The 21,116-nt window shown below is 41.5% G+C and overlaps 1 protein-coding gene across 36 annotated transcripts in view; it reads left to right on the top strand.

Moving 5' to 3' along the window:
* The window catches only part of ABLIM1 (actin binding LIM protein 1), a 338,923-nt gene extending 318,344 nt beyond the window's left edge, over positions 1–20,579 (top strand). For 7 of the 36 annotated variants that reach the window (XM_032281724.1, XM_032281720.1, XM_032281718.1 and 4 more), the window contains 8 exons: positions 1,943–2,047; positions 3,753–3,800; positions 7,342–7,488; positions 9,932–10,023; positions 11,170–11,275; positions 13,646–13,710; positions 14,353–14,413; positions 15,342–15,824. In XM_032281724.1, coding sequence (XP_032137615.1) covers positions 1,943–2,047; positions 3,753–3,800; positions 7,342–7,488; positions 9,932–10,023; positions 11,170–11,275; positions 13,646–13,710; positions 14,353–14,413; positions 15,342–15,673 — 956 coding nt within the window. In that variant the 3' untranslated portion in view covers positions 15,674–15,824. Of the gene's footprint in view, positions 1–1,942; positions 2,048–3,752; positions 3,801–7,341; positions 7,489–9,931; positions 10,024–11,169; positions 11,276–13,645; positions 13,711–14,352; positions 14,414–15,341; positions 15,825–16,186; positions 16,262–17,525; positions 17,607–19,053 lie in introns of those variants that run through there. The other 29 variants (XM_032281721.1, XM_032281729.1, XM_032281732.1 and 26 more) reach the window with 13 other exon arrangements.
* The last annotated feature ends 537 nt before the right edge of the window (positions 20,580–21,116 follow it).

The following is a 21,116-nucleotide window of genomic DNA, read 5'->3' as shown; positions in this document are numbered from 1 at the left end:
CAGTATGAGCTAGTTACTTCTCTTTAGGAAAGGGGTAATGTTTTTATAAATTAGCTTTTCAATGATCAATAGTTTGGGATGATATTGCATATTTTTTGGAAACTAATATATGACTTAATAAAGTCAACATTATAGCATATTTGGGGCTAAACTGACTCTTGAGAAGAAAAGACAGAAGTTTCAGAACACCAATAAGCAAAAGCCAGGAATCTAAATTTGATGCAGTAATAGACACATCTCATATTTGGAATATCTTACTGCCAATTTAGTATAGATCTGTACTCTGGTTACTTAAAAAATGTATGTGCTGAGACATTAAAATTCCCTTAAGTGTATTTTAAAACTCTAATAATTGACATCTTTCATACTTGACTAGCTAGATTTAGGAAAATTTGACCTGTATCAACTGGCCAGAGTGCTATTTTCTGATGATCTACGATTTATTTAAAATTATTAATGTTAATAGATAAATAAATTGGACTTTATCAAATTTTTTAAACTTTTATGCCTCAAAGAATTCTACCAAAAAAGTGAAAAGACAACCTACAGACTGGGAGAAAATATTTGCAAATTTATATTATTTCTGATAAGAGACTTGATCCAGAATATATAAAGAACTCTTACAGCTCAAAAGTAAAAGTAATTACCACTACTGAGTTTTAATAGTCCTACCTCTTCTGGTGTCCTCTTGAAACAAGATGTTTGCCCAGACATAGGGTAAGATGACAATTTAGGCCAGTTGCAAATCTCTAATTTTGCACAAGCTGAATGAGTTCATCCCAGCCATTCTCCTGGTCAGAAGGAAGTGATGGTGGCTATGGTGGCACTGAAGGCTCAGCCACCCCTTTGCCCTCTTTTCTGGCCTGGTCCCTCTTCTCTCCTCCAAGAGCACCATGCTATCCAGACAAGGTGGCCAGTCCCATTGCTCCGCCAGACCACACTGTTCCACACCCTCCTTTCTCATGACGTTCCAGCCCTCTGGAATATGGGCTTCCCACCCTCCCATTCACCTACCCTCCTACCTGGTGAGCTTACTCTTTGATGCCCACCTCAAACCTAACTTGAAGAATTCGTGGCACCTTCATCTGAGTCTCATAGCATTTTTCTTATACCTCAGAGTAAACAATTACATGTCATTATATTGTATTTGTTTTAAGACTGTCTTCTTAGATAGCCTCTAAGTCCCTTGAGGGCAGGAACTATATCTCATTCATCTATTTGTCCTCAGTAGTATTCAGTGCCCAGCCATAGTAGGTGCTCAATAAATGTTTCAGTGGTTGAATCAGCCTGGGTGGAGCCTCATCTTTGAAGTGAAAGGTGGGGAGAGGTATAAATGGTCGCAAAGTACCTGCTTGACATGGGTCTGACTCTAGCTTGTATATTTCAAAGTAAGGAAAACAGAAACATATGCTGCAAATGAAGGCACTTTGTATTCCTAAGGGGAAGGACTTGGTGACCACACAGGTTCCCAGACTTAACCTTCAGATAGGAGAAACCTCTGCTAATTGCCAGCCGCTGCTGTCATGCTTGGGAGTGATTTGTATTTGGGTTTGCCTAGCCTGCCCCCTTACATGCTTGGGATTTAACCATCTGACAACTGATCCTGAATCATGAGCAATAAGCTTTCCATCCCTCCCAGTGTCCCCTCCATCTAATCAGTTTGCCGCGAGCTCACAGCTTTCAGTGCATGCCATCGGAATGCCGCACCTGACCGCTAGCTGCTTCTAACCCAGCTCCCCCTGAATTCAAATCTCTATGACGGAACACTAAACCTGATTATCACCTTTGCGAGCCAAGTTGATAAACTGAGTTTGTTTATTTTGTTTCTCCTTTTTGATGAACCTCCTTCCAGTCTGTTGTTTTGAATTTTTATTATGCTTGCTTTGTTTTCTTTGTTTCTCTTCCTTCTCTCATTTTGTTTTTTCCATTCTTCTCATTGGAGGCAATGAGCCGTCCAGCGGCCGGAACTCCCCTCTCCCTTACCGGCCAGACAGCCGCCCTCTAACTCCAACTTACGCTCAGGCCCCTAAACATTTCCATGTTCCAGGTAGGAGCTGACACAGTCTGTGTCTTGGTGTCCTGTCACAGTGTAGAATGTAGCCTTGTAACCTCGTCTCGTCTCATCTCTCATGCTCTTTTAATTGGGATGCACAGTTAACCCTAAATTGCAGGATCTGACCTAGGGGGCCTCTCAAAAGTTTTGTGTTAAATGCCAGGATTACGTTGAAGCTTTATGTCTTTTCAAATATTTTTTGGAGAGTGTGGGTAATGGGTAAAAGCAGTTGGGTTGTTTGTTTTGTTTTTTACTAAAAATTTAATTGTACCTTTTTATCATTGCCTTCTAAGATATCTTTCTGTGGTTTGCTGTCATTGACTAATTATCCTAATGGCAATCTAGTCATCCTGAAGATTGAACCACAGTATCACTTGAGAGAATACTTTTATATTTCCTGTTTTTCTCTAACATGGAGACTTTCTCCAAGGACTTTTCAGAGAGATGTAGAATTGGGTGAATTGGTTGGTCTTTCTGCAGTGCATAGCAGACTAGCCGCCTCCATAGCACATGAAGATATCTTGCAATTTAGGCTTGGTGCTGCAAGCTTTGCTCTAGTAGTCACAAGCATTTGCTGTCATAATACAAATAGTAATTTGACATCAGAAACTGACAGACTCAGAGCCCGTTAATATAATATCTTAATGTTTAGAGTCAGCTCACTTTGTAAAGACAGGATTAACCATCAGAGGTAATAATATATTTCTCCCAGCAGTATATTGTTTTTTGCTTTTTTTAGCTACTGAAAGTAGTTTAATAAATTATCATTATATTAATGTAAGTGTACATATTTAGAATCTATAATCATTTTTTTCTTTTGCTTCTAAACTTACCTAATTAAACAGAGGAAAGTTCACTGAGAGTTATATCACTTAGTTGGGACTGTCCTTTCTAAAAAAGTTTAATTGAATCTTAAAAATTAATATTCTCTATTTGGGATTTTTCACATAAAAATGCCCCACCTAGATACAGTGCCCAAGGTTTTGGGGAAACAGAAACCTTTTGAAATTTCCTGAGTATTTACAGCTAAACAAAATGGTTTCATAATCCAATGGGGTCTTGTATAAATATATAAAGAGTATTTAGCATCTCTTTTCTTTTTCATTCATTCATTCTTTTTTTAAAAATTTGGCCCGTATAAATTAGGATTTGTTGAACATCCCATCAGCACACCAGGCTAGCCTTGCACATAAAAAGTTTCTATGTTTTTTTTTTTTAAAAAAAAAAAAAACTCTGGATTTTTCTACATTGCTTTCCACTGTTCCACTCATTAGTTGAAAAGTAAATTGAGCCACTGGTATCTACTGGGGGCTCAATTTCTAGACAGTAGCAATTTGGGGTTTTCCCCAAACTGGTTATGTCTTTCTCACCATAAAAGTACCTCCACTGCTTGTATTTCTTCCTGTTTTAATCCCTCTTTCAGTGAAGTGTGTATTTGAAATAAATGGCTTATGAGTTAATCACATCTTCATATATCTTAAGATGTATTACAAAGGCTTCCATAACACTTGTCTATAGTAAGCCGCTCATTTCTATTATAATTTTTCTTTCAATAAACTCAATCTTTGTAATACAGAAATTAACCTTCTGAGTTATTTTTGTTCGAGATCTTCAGTTTGATTTGCCCCTTGATTGATCTGTTTTTCCCATCGCTGAACTGATTCCCATAATCACACACCTTTGCTTTTCATTTCCGCAGATCAAGGGATCAACATTTACCGAAAACCACCCATCTACAAACAGCATGGTAAAACCCACTTTCCTCCGCATAGCTTTTAAATAGCAAAGTCAGCTGAACGTCTCCTTGCTGTCCTCTGAAAGTCTTTTCCTGCTGCTGCTTTTGAGAACCTGGGGCATCCAGCATAATTATACCTTTCTGGTCTACTAAGATGTAAATATTGTGAAATTGATTTTCCTGGATGGAGAGCACTTAGCTTGATTAGAAAACTTCTAACCTGTTTCTGAGCCCATCAAACCATGTGTCATTCCATCCCTAGAGAAGGGGAAGTACTGGTCACACAGCAACTCACAAACATCTTAGTGAGACTTTTTTTTTTGCCATCAAATATGGTCACCCTTTAAAATAAGTTTGATGAGACTAAAAACTAGTGAAAACCAGCCACCTAGAAAAGCTAATTTGACTGAGCCTTCGTCAACGTGGCTGTCCAGGTCTCCAGTTTCCTATTGGGCATGAAGATGTCTGCACAGTGGAGTGAACAGGATACAAGCTAACACAGAGGTCAAGGCCCTGGTCCCACTTTCTCCCTAAATGGCTCTGCGATGTCGTTTCTCTGTGCTTCCGTTTTCTGTAAAAACAGATTAGTTTGTCTCTGAACTTCCCTGCAAACTAAGAATCACTAACGTGCATGTATAATTGTGTTTTCCTTTTTTTAACTCAGGAAATCACATGACTTTATGTAAATCACATTTTCATTAACCATCATTAAGTCTCTATAGACATATCTACCGTAAATCTTTGTGAAAAGAGCCAAAGCTGGTCTTCAGGTAATTTCAGGAAATTCTACACAAATTGTGCCTGGAAATTTGAAGGCTGCCTTTAGAATCCAGTTGACATTCATGAGTTCTTAAGAATCAGGATAACATGAGGCCAGGTGCAGTGGCTCAAGCCTCTAATCCCAGCACTGTGGGAGGCTGAGGTGGCTGGATCATTTGAGGTCAGAAATTCAAGACCAGCCTAACCAACTTGGTGAAACCCTGTCTCTATTTAAAATACAAAAAAAATTAGCTGAGCGTGGTGGTGCATGCCTGTAATCTCAGCTACTTGGGAGGCTGAGGCAGGAGAATTGCTTGAACTCCAGAGGCAGAGGTTGTGGTGAGCTGAGATGGCACCACTGCACTCCAACCTGGGTGACAGAACAAGACTCCATTGCAAAGAAAAACAAACAAACAAAAAAAACCACGATGACATGAAAATCAAAAAATGTTGGAAATGCACAAATTTTAGGCCAAAATCCTGGGAAGACAAAGAGCAATGTATGTATCGCAGTGGTTCTAGAGCTATGATTTTTTTTCTCATCTTTTTGTTGAGGCTTTAAACCATACGCTGGCTTTTTACGTTTGTTAACATTTTTTTTTTTTTTTTTTTTTTTTATGGTTTACTGTCTTACCACACACTCATTAACATATGAATGTTTAACCACTGACTTCACCAATTCTAATCCGTAAGTACTGTTCAAAGTCATCCTATTGTTAATTTAAGAATAAAATTATCAGAGTTTGATTTGTCAACTTAGAAACTTTGAAAATCCTATCTTTAAGTCCACCTCTCTGAAGAAAAACAATCAAATAACTAAAATTTAAGGAGATTGGACAATGTTATATTATTTGTTTGGAAGGGATTAATTGACTTCTTTTCATGATATTTACTTTAACTGAAGTCTTTCAGCCTGTTGTCATTAATTAAAAATAGCCCAGCCAGAGCAGCGCTTTGCAAAGGATGTTTTTGCAAAATAGCCATTCCATGCCAAAGACATAGTTTTTACGCCCAGAACTCACGTCTGTGCCCTGATGCATTTGAGAAATGCTAGATTTTAAATAAAGCCATACTTGTTCTTCACAGTGCAGAACTGAGAACGTCTCATATGCTAAGATGTTTTATCCATCTTTAAGAAGGGGATTGTGTATGTAGTGTTTTCCAAGCTGAAATTTTTTTTCTCATAATGTTACAGATTCAGAGAAACACTGTTTCATGCTTGGCCAAGACTTTACCTCCTAAACTGGGCACAGTGGCACACACCCAGATTCTCAGCTCCTTCAGAGGCTGAAATGAGGAAACTGCTTGAGTACAGGAGTTGGAATCCAGCCTGCACAACGTTAGCTAGATTCTGTCTCCAAGGAAGGGAAAAAGACCACCCCTTTTTATTGGGTGACCTTTGTTGAGTTTTTAAGCAAATTGAAACCCAGAAGGTTGCTTGAAAAATGGAGGACTTAGAGCTGGAGATTCAAAAGGTTATTTTCCAGATTTTAAAATATGTAAGCCCAGAAGAAAAAAGTTATTTAAGGCATTATAAATACATTTTGAAATGTTTAGTAACATCCCAGGCCAGTTTGCAAAATTAGCCAAAATCAAGGTCTGTCCATTTAACCTGGTTTGTTTTGCTCCATCGCTGCAGGTTAGATTCAGGGCTCTATGCTGTGACTCCTCTAAGCATAACCATTAAGAACTTTGTAAACTAATATTGCTGCTAGTTCGACTTTGTTGTTTTAAAGTTGGATAACTCACTTGTGTGCACAGACCTTTGAACAAAACAATGAGTGGGCATGGCAAACAGAAGTTTCAATGCCAAATTCCTTCAAGCTGAAAGTGGATTTTCCAATTTCCTTTTCTCCTAGGACTCAAGGACACATATATATATAAAGTATATAAACATTAGAATGAACTGGACCAGACCAAGTGTGGTGGCCCAAGCCTGTAATCTCAGCACTTTGGGAGGCTAAAGCAGGTGGATCACCTGAGGTCAGGAGTTCAAGACTGGTCTGGCTAGGAGAAAGCCTGTCCTGACTAAAAATGCAAAAATTAGCTGGGTGTGGTAACGTAGGCCTGTAATCCCAGCTACTTGGAAAGCTGAGGCAGGAGAATCGCTTGAACCCAAGAGACAGAGGTTGCTGTGAGCCGAGATCATGCCACTGCACTCCAGCCTGGGCAGCATAGTGAGACTCTGTCTTAAAATAATAATAATAACAAAGAATGAACTGGACCAATATATTTGTGGCTTCCTGCCCAAAGATGCAAAGCCAGCCAACCCTCTAATGATTAACAACTGCAGTTAAGTGACAGCATCCTATTTTCAACTTAGCTCTTTAATTTTAGATTACTAATGACTCTAGGAGAGTGTTATCCATTGGAACCTTCTATGAGGATGGAAATGTTCTATATCTGCACTGTCCAGTACAGTAGTCACTAATCACATGTGACTACTGAGCAGTTGAAATATGACTAGTGAAACTAAGGAGCTGAATTTTAATTTTATTAATTTTTTTTGTTTGTTTAAATAGCCTCATCTAGCCAGTGCTGGGCAGCACAGCTCTAGAATAGGGTTTTTCAGATGTAGATCATGTGTAGAATGAAGCTTTGCTTCTGTTGTAAAGTAAAGGAAATGAGTTGACTTGTCAGTAGGTACCTCTGAGTGACTGAGCAATGGATAATGGTAAGAAACAGAACTTTCTGGAACTGAAGCTTTTGCCAGAGAACAAGAAAACTATGTAAATGAGGTTGTAGCACCATTGTCTTACAGACCAATAGCTAAGCAACCCTGATTCCCATCTAGATGCAGCTGCCTTGGCAGCCCAGAGCAAGTCCTCAGAAGATATCATCAAGTTTTCCAAGTTCCCAGCAGCCCAGGCACCAGACCCCAGCGAGACACCAAAGATTGAGACGGACCACTGGCCTGGTCCCCCCTCATTTGCCGCCGTAGGTATGCAACCGTCACAGCTAAACCAAAGAGACAAACTGCTAGGACAGCTCAAGATGACATGCTTAAAAACATGCAGTAAAATCTATCCTATCATGAAGATTTTAAAGAAAAGTATGACCAAGAGGTAGCATAGTAAAAAGAACTAATGTGGCATTAACTTGTGTACAAAACGCTTGAAAGTTACAAAAACACATCCACCAGAGTCTTGTTCTAACCAAACCCACTGAAATCCAGAACTGGTCTAAAACCAATGGTTTGCATGGACTCTCAGAGTTAATACTGCAAAATCAGTAACTCTGTTGAGCATAATTGAGTCAAAGCCTTACGGCAAGAACGTCGTTCTATATAATTAGAGTCTAGTGGGTGAATTTACTGAACGTTTGTAGAAGCATGACTTCTTTCAGTTAAATTTGTTTTAGACTATTTCTGGGTTGTAGTTATAATTCTTAACAACCAATCTTAACACTGAAGCACTTTCATTTTTCTTTCGAGATCTTGTTCTCCATCATGAAAAAGAGCTATTGCAGAGAAGTAGGTGTTCTGAAATATTATCTATGTGAAGTTGTGTGATTTTACATCTACCATCTTCATGAATTCTGTGCTAAAATGTCATATTTCAGCTGTTCCATTCTTTGCTTTATGCTTTCCAATTATGTCTCTGTCTTTAGTATATTCTCAGTAGTGAACTCACTTGGCCTAAAAAGAAGTATTAGCAAACCCAGAAGCTAATACTGAAAATTGAGTGAGTCAGCTTTACAAAGATAGGATCTTATTACATTTTTGCTGACAGCCTAAAAGGCCTTCAATTTTCCAAAACGTTCTCATCTTCATTGTGTTATTTTTTTATCAAGTTATTTTTGGAATATCTTTCACAGCAGTACATGTGGATTTTAAATCAACTGATATTTATAGAAAGAATTTAAGGAAAATCTACCTCCTAACTTTATTATTCGCAAGTGTTCTATACATTGTGTTAATGAAATTTATCTAGTCCTTGCAAACTTGTGTCTGTTGAGTTCCATTAGTGTAAACTAAAGAGAGAAACTTCACATTGACATTTGTAATTGCAAGGACTAAGAACCAGTCATCAGTTTTTCTGTGCCAATCCATGCCCTCCAGGAAGTTCTTGAGGCCTCTAGGGTGTTAGTTTAGCAAATTCCTTACTGGGGACATTAAAGCAGCTAAATTTTGGAAAGAGGAAGAATTAAGTTTTTGTCATTGAATTTATTACCACTAATAGTTTAAAGCTCTTTCGGATTCCAAAAGGAAAATGCTGAAAACTAAGACTATTAGTTAAAGTTTATTTTGATTAGATTAGCAAACTTTCCTGTTTCCTCCCACAGCCAGAGTAATCCAAGCAATTTAGGAAAAACAATAATTATCTTAACTTCCCAACCATTCAGACAGATTCCTCCTTTTCTTTCTCTGTCTCCCCTTTTCCAGAAAGCTAAAAAAAAATTGCATACAATTTACTATATTGCTCCAAAGTAACATGGTAGACGTATTAATGCTTTTTATTTATCTAATAGTATAAAACTCTTTTGTGACCATTTATCAAAGGATGAGAAAAAGAAAACTTTAGAGACCCATTTCTTGAAATAAATAGTAAAAGTATGCTTTCTATTGAATTTACTAGTCATAGAAGACAGAGTGATAGTACCATAAAATTGTAAATATTCAGAAAAAGAGAAAACTACAAGATTTGAACACAAAACAATGATATCTTACTTATCTCTTGGTATGTAGATAAATTTGCATTTCTTTCTGTTTGAAAATTGAGGCTGGGCGTGGTGGCTCACACCTGTAATCCCAGCATTTGGGGAGGTCAAGGCAGGAAGATTAGTTGACCTCTGGAGTTGGAGATCAGCCTGGGCAATATAGAGAGACCATATGTCTGTAAAAAATATTTAAAAATCAGTAGAGTGTGGTGGCAGACACCTGTGGTCCCAGCTATCCAGGTGGGTGAGGTGGGAGGATTGCCTAAGCCTGGAGGTGGAGGCTGCAGTGAGCCATTATTGTATTACTGTACTCCAGCCTGGGCAACAGAGTGAAACCTTGTCTCAAAAAAGAAAGGAAAAGAAATTGACATGAAAGACATCAAAATAACAACTGGAGATGCCCTTCCCATTTACTAACATGGACTTAGACGCAATTGCAGCAGCAAACACAGTTCTAATTGAGCAGGCTCCTTGGGAGGCCAAAATTCAGGCCTTCCTTGCATCAGACATTGACCTGGCTTGCCACACGGGGCCCTTTTCTTGAGAAACCAGTGGGTAGTGCTGAATTGGTGGCGGGCATTTTTTTTTCTTTTGTTATTTACTTAAAAGTGTTAAAGACCACTGCTGACCTTGCCAGCTTAACAAATTGAACACAGTTGGACTAGCCCGTTAAGATTCCCTTGTCTTGGGGCTGATGTGAGAAGTTGTCTTTGCTGTGGAATTAGGACCTGACATGAGACGCAGATCTAGTGGCAGAGAGGAAGATGATGAGGAACTTCTGAGACGCCGGCAGCTTCAAGAAGAGCAATTAATGAAGGTTTGTCTTAAACTACCTTGCGGTTGTCTTCAATTCCAGTCACATAAGGCCTATATTTTTTGAATGACTGCTACGTACAAATCACCTAGATAGGCAAGAAGTGGTCCGGTCTTCAAGGGGCTTGTAGTCTGGTAGGCAAGACAAGACAGGTGTCTATTAATGGTAACTAGAATATGACAGAATACGTGCTGGGCTCTAGAGGAGATGGCACTGATGCTGGAGGTCAGAGGGAAGTGGAAGGCTTGGGATTTTGTGGGAAGGAAAGTGAGACCGCATGGGGCTGTGTACAGTGCGCGTGTTGGAAAGCTGCTGGAGAGCCAAGTAGAGCAACGTGGTGTCCACCTAGGCTCTGCTGAAGGAATGATTGTGGGATTGAGCATTGCTCCAAGTCTTTTCCCAGGATATGGGCCAGGAGAAAAGGAATGAAAGGAACTGCCAGCATGAAGGGCTCCTCCTTTCTATAGCAAGGGCCTGCAGCATCCCAGAAGGACAGTTAGTTATAAACTCTCCTACCAATCAGGAGGCTACTGAATCCTTGGAAATGATGTTTACTAAGCACATAGGAAATGCACATGATTATTAGTCAAAAGATTCAAAGTTGCATTTATAGTATGATCTCAGTTTTATATGTATGTATACAAAAATACTAGATAGATACAAATCAAAAGATAAGCATGCTATTTATGAGTGACCTATCATGGGTTACTCTTCTTTTCTTCTAGATTTTCCAAAATCTGTAAAATGAGCATGTATTACCTTTATTTCTTGTTTTTAAACAAATCAAGACAACTTCTTTTTAAAGAATACCACCCCCAGTCTCCCCTTTCCACCTCAAAAGTCCACACACACTCACACATGCCTTCTGAGGTCTCCTGGCTCTTTAGGGAGGGCAGAGGAAGGAAAACATTCTTCTAACATAGAGCCTGACCTAGGGAAATGGAGCTTTGAAACTGAAAGGGTTAAGGGGGTCTAGTGCCCCAAACTTGACCTACCTCTTCAGGAGCCACCAGCCTCTGGGAACACTTGCATTCAGGCCCTCCAGCCTGAGGAACTTCTTGTGGGATCTGCTAAAAAGAAACTGCAGTTCAATGAAGGTAATTGCAGGCTTTGCTTTTTTTTTTTTTTTTTTCTTTTTTCTGTGAATAGCTTAACTCAGGCCTGGGACAGTTGATATTGAAAGAAGAGATGGAGAAAGAGAGCCGAGAAAGGTCATCTCTGTTAGCCAGTCGCTATGATTCACCCATCAACTCAGGTGAGCAACAAATCCCCCAACCTTCCCTGATTTGAGAGCCAGCCACCTGCCTGCAAGGAAGCCACCTTGACTGTTCATTTGTGGTGGAACCTACAGAGTATTCCCTGGGAAAGGAAGTATGGGAAACCCACTCTGTGTCTTCTAGAAATGGGGGAGCCCTTGGAGGTTCTCACGATCCATGAACGCCAATCCCCATGTACTAGGTTTGTCTTCTAGAACACTCATCCCCAAGGGAAGCAGCAAGAGGAAATCCTCTAAAAAACATGATGCTTTTTTTTTTCTTTTAAGAGAACATGAACAAGACATTTTCTAAGCGTTGTGATTTTATATTAATATCTTCACTGGTGCAGTGGCTCACATCTGTAATCCCAACACTTTGGGAGGCCGAGGCAGGTGGATCACCTGAGGTCAGGAGTTCAAGACCAACCTGGCCAACATGGTGACACCCCATCTCTACTAAAAATACAGAAATTATCCAGGCATAGTGGTAGGTGCCTGTAATCTCAGCTACTTGGGAGGCTGAGGCAGGAGAATCCCTCAAACCTGGGAGGCAGAGGTTGTGAGCTGAGATCGCGCCATTGCACTCCAGTCTGGGCAGCAAGAGTAAAATTCCTTCCAAAAAAAACCTTCAATACAAGAACTGAGAATGAACAGTGTTTTTGATACTTTTGAAGAAGATGACTTACATCCTGGGCTGAAATAGTCTATCAGTGTATTTTCCCCTGCCTCTATTTGTCATAAGCCAATTTTCTGTTAACCCACAAGATTTCTTCTCCTGTATTCTGAGCCAGAGCATAATTTTCTCCTCTAAGAGTTCCTTTAAAAATGCATTTAGGACCGGGCACTCTGGCTCACACCTATAACCCCAGTACTTTGGGAGGCCAAGGAGGCAGATCACTTGAGGTCAGGAGTTCGAGACCAGCCAGACCAACATGGAGAAACTCCGTCTCTACTAAAAATACAAAATTAGCTGGGGATGGCAGAACATGCCTTTGGTCCCAGCTACTCAGGAGGCCTGAGGCAGGAGAATCGCTTGAACCTGGGAGGCAGAGGTTGCGGTGAGCCAAGATCGCGCCACTGTGCTCCAGCCTGGGTAACAAGAACGAAACTCTCTCAAAAACAAAACAAAACAAAATGCATTTAATGTTCACTCCATGCAAGCACTTTTGCTAAACATTTTATTTAATGTTCACAACATGCGAATGAAGTAGATGTGGTTGTTATTAACAACTACAGCGTTTTCATCTCTATTTTATAAATCAGGAGATGGGTATAGAAATTGAGTTAACATACCCAATGTCACACTGCCAATAATTAGCAAGACTAGAATTTAGAAGTCCACATATTATAACCCCGGAGCCCACACCCTTACCTGGAATTCCTGCTACCCTTCATAGATGCCTCACTGGCATTGATCTTGGATTCGGTGGTTTACAAATCTTTAGATAGTTTCTTCTAATTCTGAGATTCTGCTCTATAAGAATGTATAACATTATACCTACGTAGATCAAGAAATGAAGAATTCGGAAAAGTTCAACACCATGTCCAGAGATACACAGGTATGGAGTTGCAGAAGCAGAATTCAAGCCCAGGGCTGCTCCCGCAAGAGCCCAGCAGCCTGTGAGGCTTCCATGCAACTGACAGATACCCTATATCAGGTGTCCCAGGAGTCCAACTGTAGTTGGCTGGTAGATCGTGGTAACGTGCAGGGTTGGCCTCCAGTTCAGTTACTGCTACTGTATCCACTGGGGCATAGGCTAATGTATTCAGATATCTCTGATTTACATCCTTGTCAGCTGTTTAGAATCTTACTAACCTTTGGCAAGATATTTTTCTTAGCCCCTATTTCTCCTTCTGTAATATGGAACTAATAATAATAGTGTTATTAGGGTTGGATTGCAGATTCAAAGAAATAAAGCATGCTGTGCACTTAGCGCCATGCCAGAGCTGTAGGAAGCCCTGCCAGCTTCAGCACCCACTCAACTGCGTGGACTCGGCCTTCCCTCCTTAATCATCTCACTGTTGACCCAATCCTTGCAAATATGGTGGCAATTTTTGAACATTTGGGCCTACTATGACTTGAATTCTTTTGGTATCTTCTATTCTGTGAGGTAGAAAAGACTGCCAATTTCATTAAAGAATTGGACTTCTGGCTGGGCGCGGTGGCTCACGCCTGTAATCCCAGCACTTTGGGAGGCTGAGGCAGGAGAATCACTTGAACTCGGGAGGTAAAGTGTGCAGTGAGCTAAGACGACACCATTGCACTCCAGCATGGGCTATAGAGCGAGACTCTGTTAAAAAAAAAAAAAAAATTGGACTTCCAAACTTCTGATTTCCTAACAATTGGTTTTTTACTTTTTTCTTTCTCAGCTTCACATATTCCATCATCTAAAACTGCATCTCTCCCTGGCTATGGAAGAAATGGGCTCCATCGGGTAAGATTTCTCCCTGATTAGTTGTTTCTTGCTTTATCCCCACCTCGGCCCTGGTTGAAGTGTTGACATATTGCCTGAATACGCCTGACTTTTGATTTCAGTATTGGAACATAATGAAAATTTTAACCTCCCTGGTTTACCTGGCAAGTTAGTTTGAGTTACAGGCAAAATAAAATATTTCTATGGAGAGAATGAGAAATTAACTTTAGATAAAGGAATGGCCTGTGTATGCTTAAGGGAAAACTATATTATAAAACTGTATGGCAAATATTTTTACAATGAAACAAAAAGTAATTATTTGAGCCATTATCTCTGCTGTAAAAAGATATAAGAATGTGTATTATAACCATCCTCCTTACAAAAGCTAGGATATAATTATGTAACTATGTAGGGAAATGCATTTTTATTTATCGGCAAGAGATCCCCGCTTACGAAGAGCCTGCTGAGCGGTGGCATTAATATACTACCAAAGACAAAGAGAGGTCGTCGCAGTAGAAGAATAATAGGGGAAAAAAATGATCAAGGTCCCGGAATTTAGCTTGGGAAGAATTCCTAGGACTTTGTAAACCCTTTCTTCCTTTTCACTTGACTCAAAAACAATCACTATGGAGATTTCCTAATAATTGTTTTTCCTCATTTCAGCCTGTTTCTACCGACTTCGCTCAGTATAACAGCTACGGAGATGTCAGCGGGGGAGTTCGAGGTGAGACTCCTATAGCCAGGCCGAGCGTGGCCACGTCTTCCCTCGAGGCTGAGGTTCATGAGAGTCAAGTATACTGGCTGTGTTCACGCTGTATTGCATCCTTAGAGTAGGCTCACATCTGTCTTCTGTGAGCTAATAGGGCAATAATTTGCATAATTTCAAAGACTAATGAAATCAAACTGTAAGAAATGAGTTCGTGAGAATTCATTCATTGCTCATACTAGGTGCTGAGCACTCTATCAGATACCTAGACACCAGGCAGGGTGGCTCACACCTGCAATCCCAACATTTTGGGAGGCTGAGACAGAAGATTATTTGAGGCCAGAAGTTCTAGGCTAGCCTGGGCAACAAAGCGAGGCCTGTCTCTACCAACAACAACAAAATATATATATAATATTCAGCTGGTGGCACATGCCTATAGTCCCAGCTACTTGGGAGGCTGAGGCAGGAGGATTGCTTAAGCCCAGGAATTTAAGGCTGCAGTGAGCTATGATCATGTCACTGCACTACAGCCTGGATGACAGAGCAAGATGCTGTCTCTTCAAAAAAAAAAAAAGGAACTAGAGGTACAACAATAAATGAGACATGGCCTCTGCCCTCAAAATACATGTGGCAGGAAGAAAGAAGGTCTGTGTGATAAACGTTATGATCAGAGATCCCAAGAGAAGGAAGCAGTAAGTACCTTTAGGTGGTCAGCAAAAGCCTCCAGGGGAAAGGATGTTTTAACTGTTAACTCACACTGGAGCAGGCATTTCCTGGCTTCAGGGAGGCTGACGGGTAACACGTGCAGAGTCTGGGAGCAGAAAGAGAACATGGTTTATAGGGAGAATATGTTGGGAATTTCAGTAGAATATAGTCTCTCTATTAATAGTTCCATGTTTTGCCATGGCCTTTTCCTTATGATATTTTCTTTTCCTTTCCTTTTCAGATTACCAGGTATGGAACACTTTGTCGTTCTTGAATTGGCCATACCAGCAGAACAGCCATTTTCCATTCCAAACTGCTGGCCCCAAGGCAGCAGTTTCTGTTGAGAAGATGCTTGCTGTGGTTGGTCTGTCTAATTATTACTCCATAGCTGTGAAGAGCAGGCATGCTTGCTGCCTGGGTCATGCTGTCCCCCGTAGGCCTTGGGGATACCACATGAGCCAAGCCAGGTCTAGGGGGACTCTCTTGCTTTGGCCTTGGAGAGTCTTCTCTGGGGTGGAAGTGGACCAGCATCAGGGGTCTGCTCATATACAGTTTTTCTTCTTTTACTTATAATCTCTCAGTGCTTTAGTCCACCTTTCTCCTGCGTGTTCTCAAATGAAAAGACACTGATGTCTTAGCCAACAGGAGAGAGCAGTTTGCTCTCATTGCAGACTTTCTCACTAAAACCTAAATCTTGTAAAACAAAACAAAACAAAACAAAAAATGTGATAGAGAATAGGAAAAGAGGAAAAATGCAGAGAAAATCAAGATTAAAGATAAGAAATTAACAGTAATAGACTTGGCCGTCTTTTAAATATACCATATACTTTAATTCATGGAGCCTAATTCAGGAATTAGTCCATAGCTATTGAGCCAAGATCTCTCCCTAACTTGATTGCAAAAGAGCTGTATTCCTGCTCTTATTCATCAAGAATCTCATTTCGAAAACTACATAGTCATCTAGATGACACAAATGAAATCGTGGTTAGGACTGGAGACCCACTAGGGAGTTGGGAGCCAAAGAGTGCTCCCTTCAGTCCCCCAGGTTACCTCATGCCCCACCTCGAACCGGCATCTCTGTTGCAGACACTTCCAGATGGCCACATGCCTGCAATGAGAATGGACCGAGGAGTGTCTATGCCCAACATGTTGGAGCCAAAGGTAAATGCAGCTGTTCTCTTTCCTCTCATATGGGAATGACATAACACCCTAAACAGATTTCATGTTCTGTCTCTTCCTCATTCTCAAACTGTTATAGGCTGGTGTGTTCTGGCGAGCCATGTCATGAATATGCACCTTGCCCGCACCAGGTCAGCAGGCTCAACCCTTACAGGGCATGGTGCTGTGTGTTCACAGTGAGGCACCAGTCCCTCTCTCCCTATGACTGAGGTGTTTCCTTGGCTTCTGCCATGTGCATTGCAGAGCATATCCAGTGTTGACAGGAGCGGGCACAGACTACTCCATGTAGGGTGACCAACGTGTCCATGTTTGCCAGAACCTTCCCTGTTTCAGCACTGAAAGCCCTGCATTTCAAGAACCTCAGTCCTGGGCACACTGGGATGCCTGGCCACCTGAGCTCCAGAACAGCCCGTTCCTTCAGAGGTGTGCGAGCGCCTGCACTCCCAGATGACCATAACCAGGGCTTATTTCAGGATGTCAGTTGCCAGAGCATTGCTTCTGGGCCTGCCTGCCCCCATGGATCCATGAGCTAGTCATGGAACAAGATCATTAACTCCAGCACAGAGGCGCCCTGCCCTATGACAGCATCGAGTAACACCTTGGCTGGGCACAGTGGCTCATGCCTGTAATCCCAGCACTTTGGAAGGCCAAGGCAGGTGGATTTGAGGAATTCAAGACCAGCCTGGGCAACATGGCAAAATCCCATCTCTACTAAAACTACAAAAAAATTGCTGGGCATGACGACATGTGCCTATAGTCCCAGCTACTCAGGAGGCTGGGGTAGGAGGATCACCTAGGCCCAGGAGATTGAGGCAGCAGTGAGTTGTGATTACACCACTGCATCCAGCCTGGGCAACGGAGCGAGACCCGGTCTCAAAAACGAAAAACAACAACAAAAACAACAAAAAAACATGTGCCTGTAATTTCCATTATCTTCTAATCTTCTTCCATTACCTTCATCCCAATACATCATAAGTTAGTGTTCTGCCACTCAATGAAGCCCTCCTAAAATTCAGTGCTACCTGAGACCCCGGTGGAAAGTTGAGAATGTCTAAGATTTTGTCCCTGTTCCCTGGAAACTGGAGCTTCCACTGGCCTGGCCTTGCGGGAGGAAGACCCATCACTCAGATTCTCTTATGGTAGTCTCTTGGAAGCTCTGTCTTGGGAGTACTACGTTTTAGGTGGATTCTGCTTGTTAATAAAATGGACTGTGGTGTTCTAGAAGAGGTGTTTTCTTTCTTCTCAGATATTTCCATATGAAATGCTCATGGTGACCAACAGAGGGCGAAACAAAATCCTAAGAGAGGTGGACAGAACCAGGCTGGAGGTAAAACAAAACAGGAAAATATGGTCCCAACTGCAGATCCCTATGCAATTCCCCCAACTCTCCCCTAAGCAATGTTTTATTTCTTCAGCGAAAAAAAAGCAAAAAAGTCACCCTCATGTCACAGGTAGAACTAAGAAGTAACTTTGGGGAAAAAAAATGCAGGTTTACACTTAGATCAGCATAAAAATGCCTGGTAATATCCAGAAGAATGACCCAGAAGGTGGGCGCAGTGGCTCACACCCATAACCCTAACACTTTGGAAGGCCAAGGTGGGCAGATCACTTGTGGTCAGGAGTTTGAGACCAGCCTGGCCAACATGGTGAAACCCTGTCTCTACTAAAAATTTAAAAACTAGCTGGGCGTGGTGGCAGGTGCCTGTAGTCCCACCTACTCAGGAGGCTGAGGTAGGAGAATTGCTTGAATTCAGGAGGCAGAGGTTGCAGTGAGCCGAGATCACACCTCTGCACTTCAGCCTGGGCAATAGAGCCCAACTCCATCTCAAAAAAAAAAAAAAAAAAAGAAAAGAAAAAGAAAAAGAAAAAAGAAGAATGACCCAGGAGACACAGAATGACCTCAGTCATTTTCTTTGAAACTTCATGTTGCTATAATTACGGCTAGTGATACAGAATGGGAATCTCTATTTCTCTTGAGATATTCTCAGATCCTTATCTTCCCTAAGTTGGGGTTAAGTTCATGGGAGCCTGTGGGAGCAGGAAAGGCTCTCAGAAGAGAGATTTATACTGGACAAGTTTCTTTCTTGTCTGTTTCCACATTCCTTGTTGGAGGGTTATCTGGGTACACATACCCAAGATCTCCTTAGACATGGAAGACTAATCTTTGTATTATAATTTTCCATCCCAATGATTTTAATTAAGAAAAACGTTGGCTGCCAGTCTCAGAAGGAATGATTACTTCTTCCTGACAAAAGGCAGTACCTTGGCATAAAGGTCAGGCTGGCACAGAGAATAAAGGCTCCAGGATCTTGGGGGAACTTTCTAAGGGGGATGACAGATGGGAAGTCTTCTCAGTAGAATAGGCATCTACCTTACCTCCTATTCCTCAGCCAGGAGGAAGCCCTGGGACTCCCCAGGGACCATGCTGGAGGTCATTTTCTTTGGCTTTCTATTGTGATAGTCCATTTTCCCTGCACCTTTTCAATATTCCGAGGACCTGGAGTGGAGTTGTCTCTAACGTCATAAATCGTCTCTGTGTCCCATCACCAGTCAGTGTTATTATTATAATCCCCACTGACACTCTGCCAGCCCTTTTATCCTCACCTGGCCTGACCTGGTGAGGAATACTGACGTCACAAGCATCAGAGATAGGCTCCTTCCATCTTCCTGCCTTGTTTATCAGAATGACTCTTCATATAAACCATAGAGCAACTCCCAAGGTCATTCGTGTGGCCATCAGGACTGACAGCTGCTCTTTTTTTTCCTCTTCTCAGCGCCACTTAGCCCCTGAAGTGTTTCGGGAAATCTTTGGAATGTCCATACAGGAGTTTGACAAGTTACCTCTTTGGAGACGCAACGACATGAAGAAAAAAGCAAAACTCTTCTAAGTTCCAACTCTAAAGGACTGACCTGACCGTGGCAGTACCCCAGAGGATGTCATATTGAGGCCCAAACTCAATTGGAGAATTTGCAAGCTATCATCGCTCAGCAATACCAAAAAGAGAAAGTCTGGTTAAAACACCCATGAGTCCAACATCAGAACAGCCAAGAGTAATACTTGCCAAGAAGCATGGGGTAGAAACTTCTGTGTTCCGAAACACAGAGTAGTGCCCACATGTGACCTTTTCACATGACCTTATGTACACAACAGGAGCTGCGTTGTTTTCTTCTTTTGTTTTCCTCTACCTGTTCTCCAACAGTAGTGCTGACTGTACGGATAAGAGCCAGCAAGTGCCCTTAGGATGCCACATGGGAAAAATCGGTTGTCATAATTTCAAAGTATAAATATATTTATTGTGTAGCGCTGTGGCTAAGAAGGAAGAGTGAGGGGTCTGTTCATGTGGCGGCAGTGATTTCACAGCCACCTTTCTTGACTGGCGTCATGTTGCTTCACCTGCGCTCTGGCAGGTGAACAGGGCAGGTCAGGGAACAGGGCAGCTCTGTTTGGGGTGAATAACAGCAAAATTAATTCTTAACAAGCTCCTTGTTCTCTACCGTTTGCCGGGACCTGGTTGACAAATGACTTACCTATTAGTATATTTAAAAAAACTGTTCAAAAGCAAAAGAGAAGGAACAGGAATGAAAGGGAACCTTCTCTTAACTCTTTCTGCTTCCCATAGCGAGCCTGGTTTCTGGTTTCCGCCGAAGACAGGAGCTGTCTCGAGCTCCACCTTTGCAAGGAAAGGAAAAACACAAATTGCCTCCAGATTGGCTCAGTGGCATGCCATTAGGTGATTTTGCCCAGAAGCCATATCACTCTTGGCAAAAAAAAAAAAAAAAAAAAAAAAAAAGCCCCATGTTCTACTGACTCCAGCCCTTCCACCATTGCCCTCTGCTGTCTCTCTGGCATCCTATGAATCAGATCAAGCCCATGCTGTTGGTTTTTAAGGTTTCTTTCAGTAATAGGCTAAGGAAAGACATGTTTTTCTCTTTGAAATCTCTGCAACTCCAAAGTAGACTCGCTTAAACAGATTTAATTTGGCCTTTTCGGCTTTTTTCTTGCCTAGCTCTGTTGACTTCATGCGTGTGTGTGTGCATGTTGGTTTCACTCACTCAGAGTAATTTTGTGAGTCTGCATGTGCTTTTTAATTTCTACTCGAATGTTTGTCCCACGGTGTTGCAGCTTCTAAAGACATTTTCACCAAGTGTATGTGACTCAAGATCAAGAGTGAGGCTAAACTGCGCCCCCAACATCACTTCCTTCATGGAAAGGTGTTGGTGCTGATGTAGCTCATAACAGGATCGAGGAAGGATGAGGCGGGATATGGAGGTCAGAGCATCTCGCGAGAGCACCTCAGACTCTGCAACGCTAGATTGAAATTTAAGCCTAGGATTTCACCAACACATGTGTGCAAACAAAACCACATCATGATTCCCTATGTGAATTAGATGAGGGAGAGTGTGTGTAACTCCACACCCAGGAGGTTAAGTCATATTTATTATCGTGCTTTGGGGCTCTGCTTAAGAATTTAAGCTCTGTTTTAAAGCCCAAGAAGAAAGCATTTGAATTTGCCTTCATATGCCGGTGAGAACAAAAGCTCTGAAGTCCTTCCTGTTGGCACCAAGTATTAGGCTTACAAGCTATCTCTCTGACACCAGTGGTAAAGGAGCAAGTAGGATAGTTTCTGAGTCTGTGTTGCAGCCTCTGATATGTGGCTCACTGCCATCATTTGGGGGCTGGAATGAACACTGTCACTGTTTTGTAGCATCCTCCTGTGCTCTTACTGAAGGAATCTAAATTGTCCTAGCCTTTCAGTGCTAGGCACTGAATATTTGAGGACTGTTCTGTGTGTGTGTGTGTGTGTGTGTGTGTGTGTGTGTGTGTGTGTGTGTGTGT

The sequence above is a fragment of the Sapajus apella genome, unplaced genomic scaffold, assembly GCF_009761245.1.
Source record: "Sapajus apella isolate SASKATOON/1434 unplaced genomic scaffold, GSC_monkey_1.0 scaffold13, whole genome shotgun sequence".
NCBI lineage: Eukaryota > Metazoa > Chordata > Mammalia > Primates > Cebidae > Sapajus > Sapajus apella.
The sequence above is the reverse complement of the archived record's forward strand: the minus strand, read 5'-3'. Positions and strand labels throughout refer to the sequence as shown.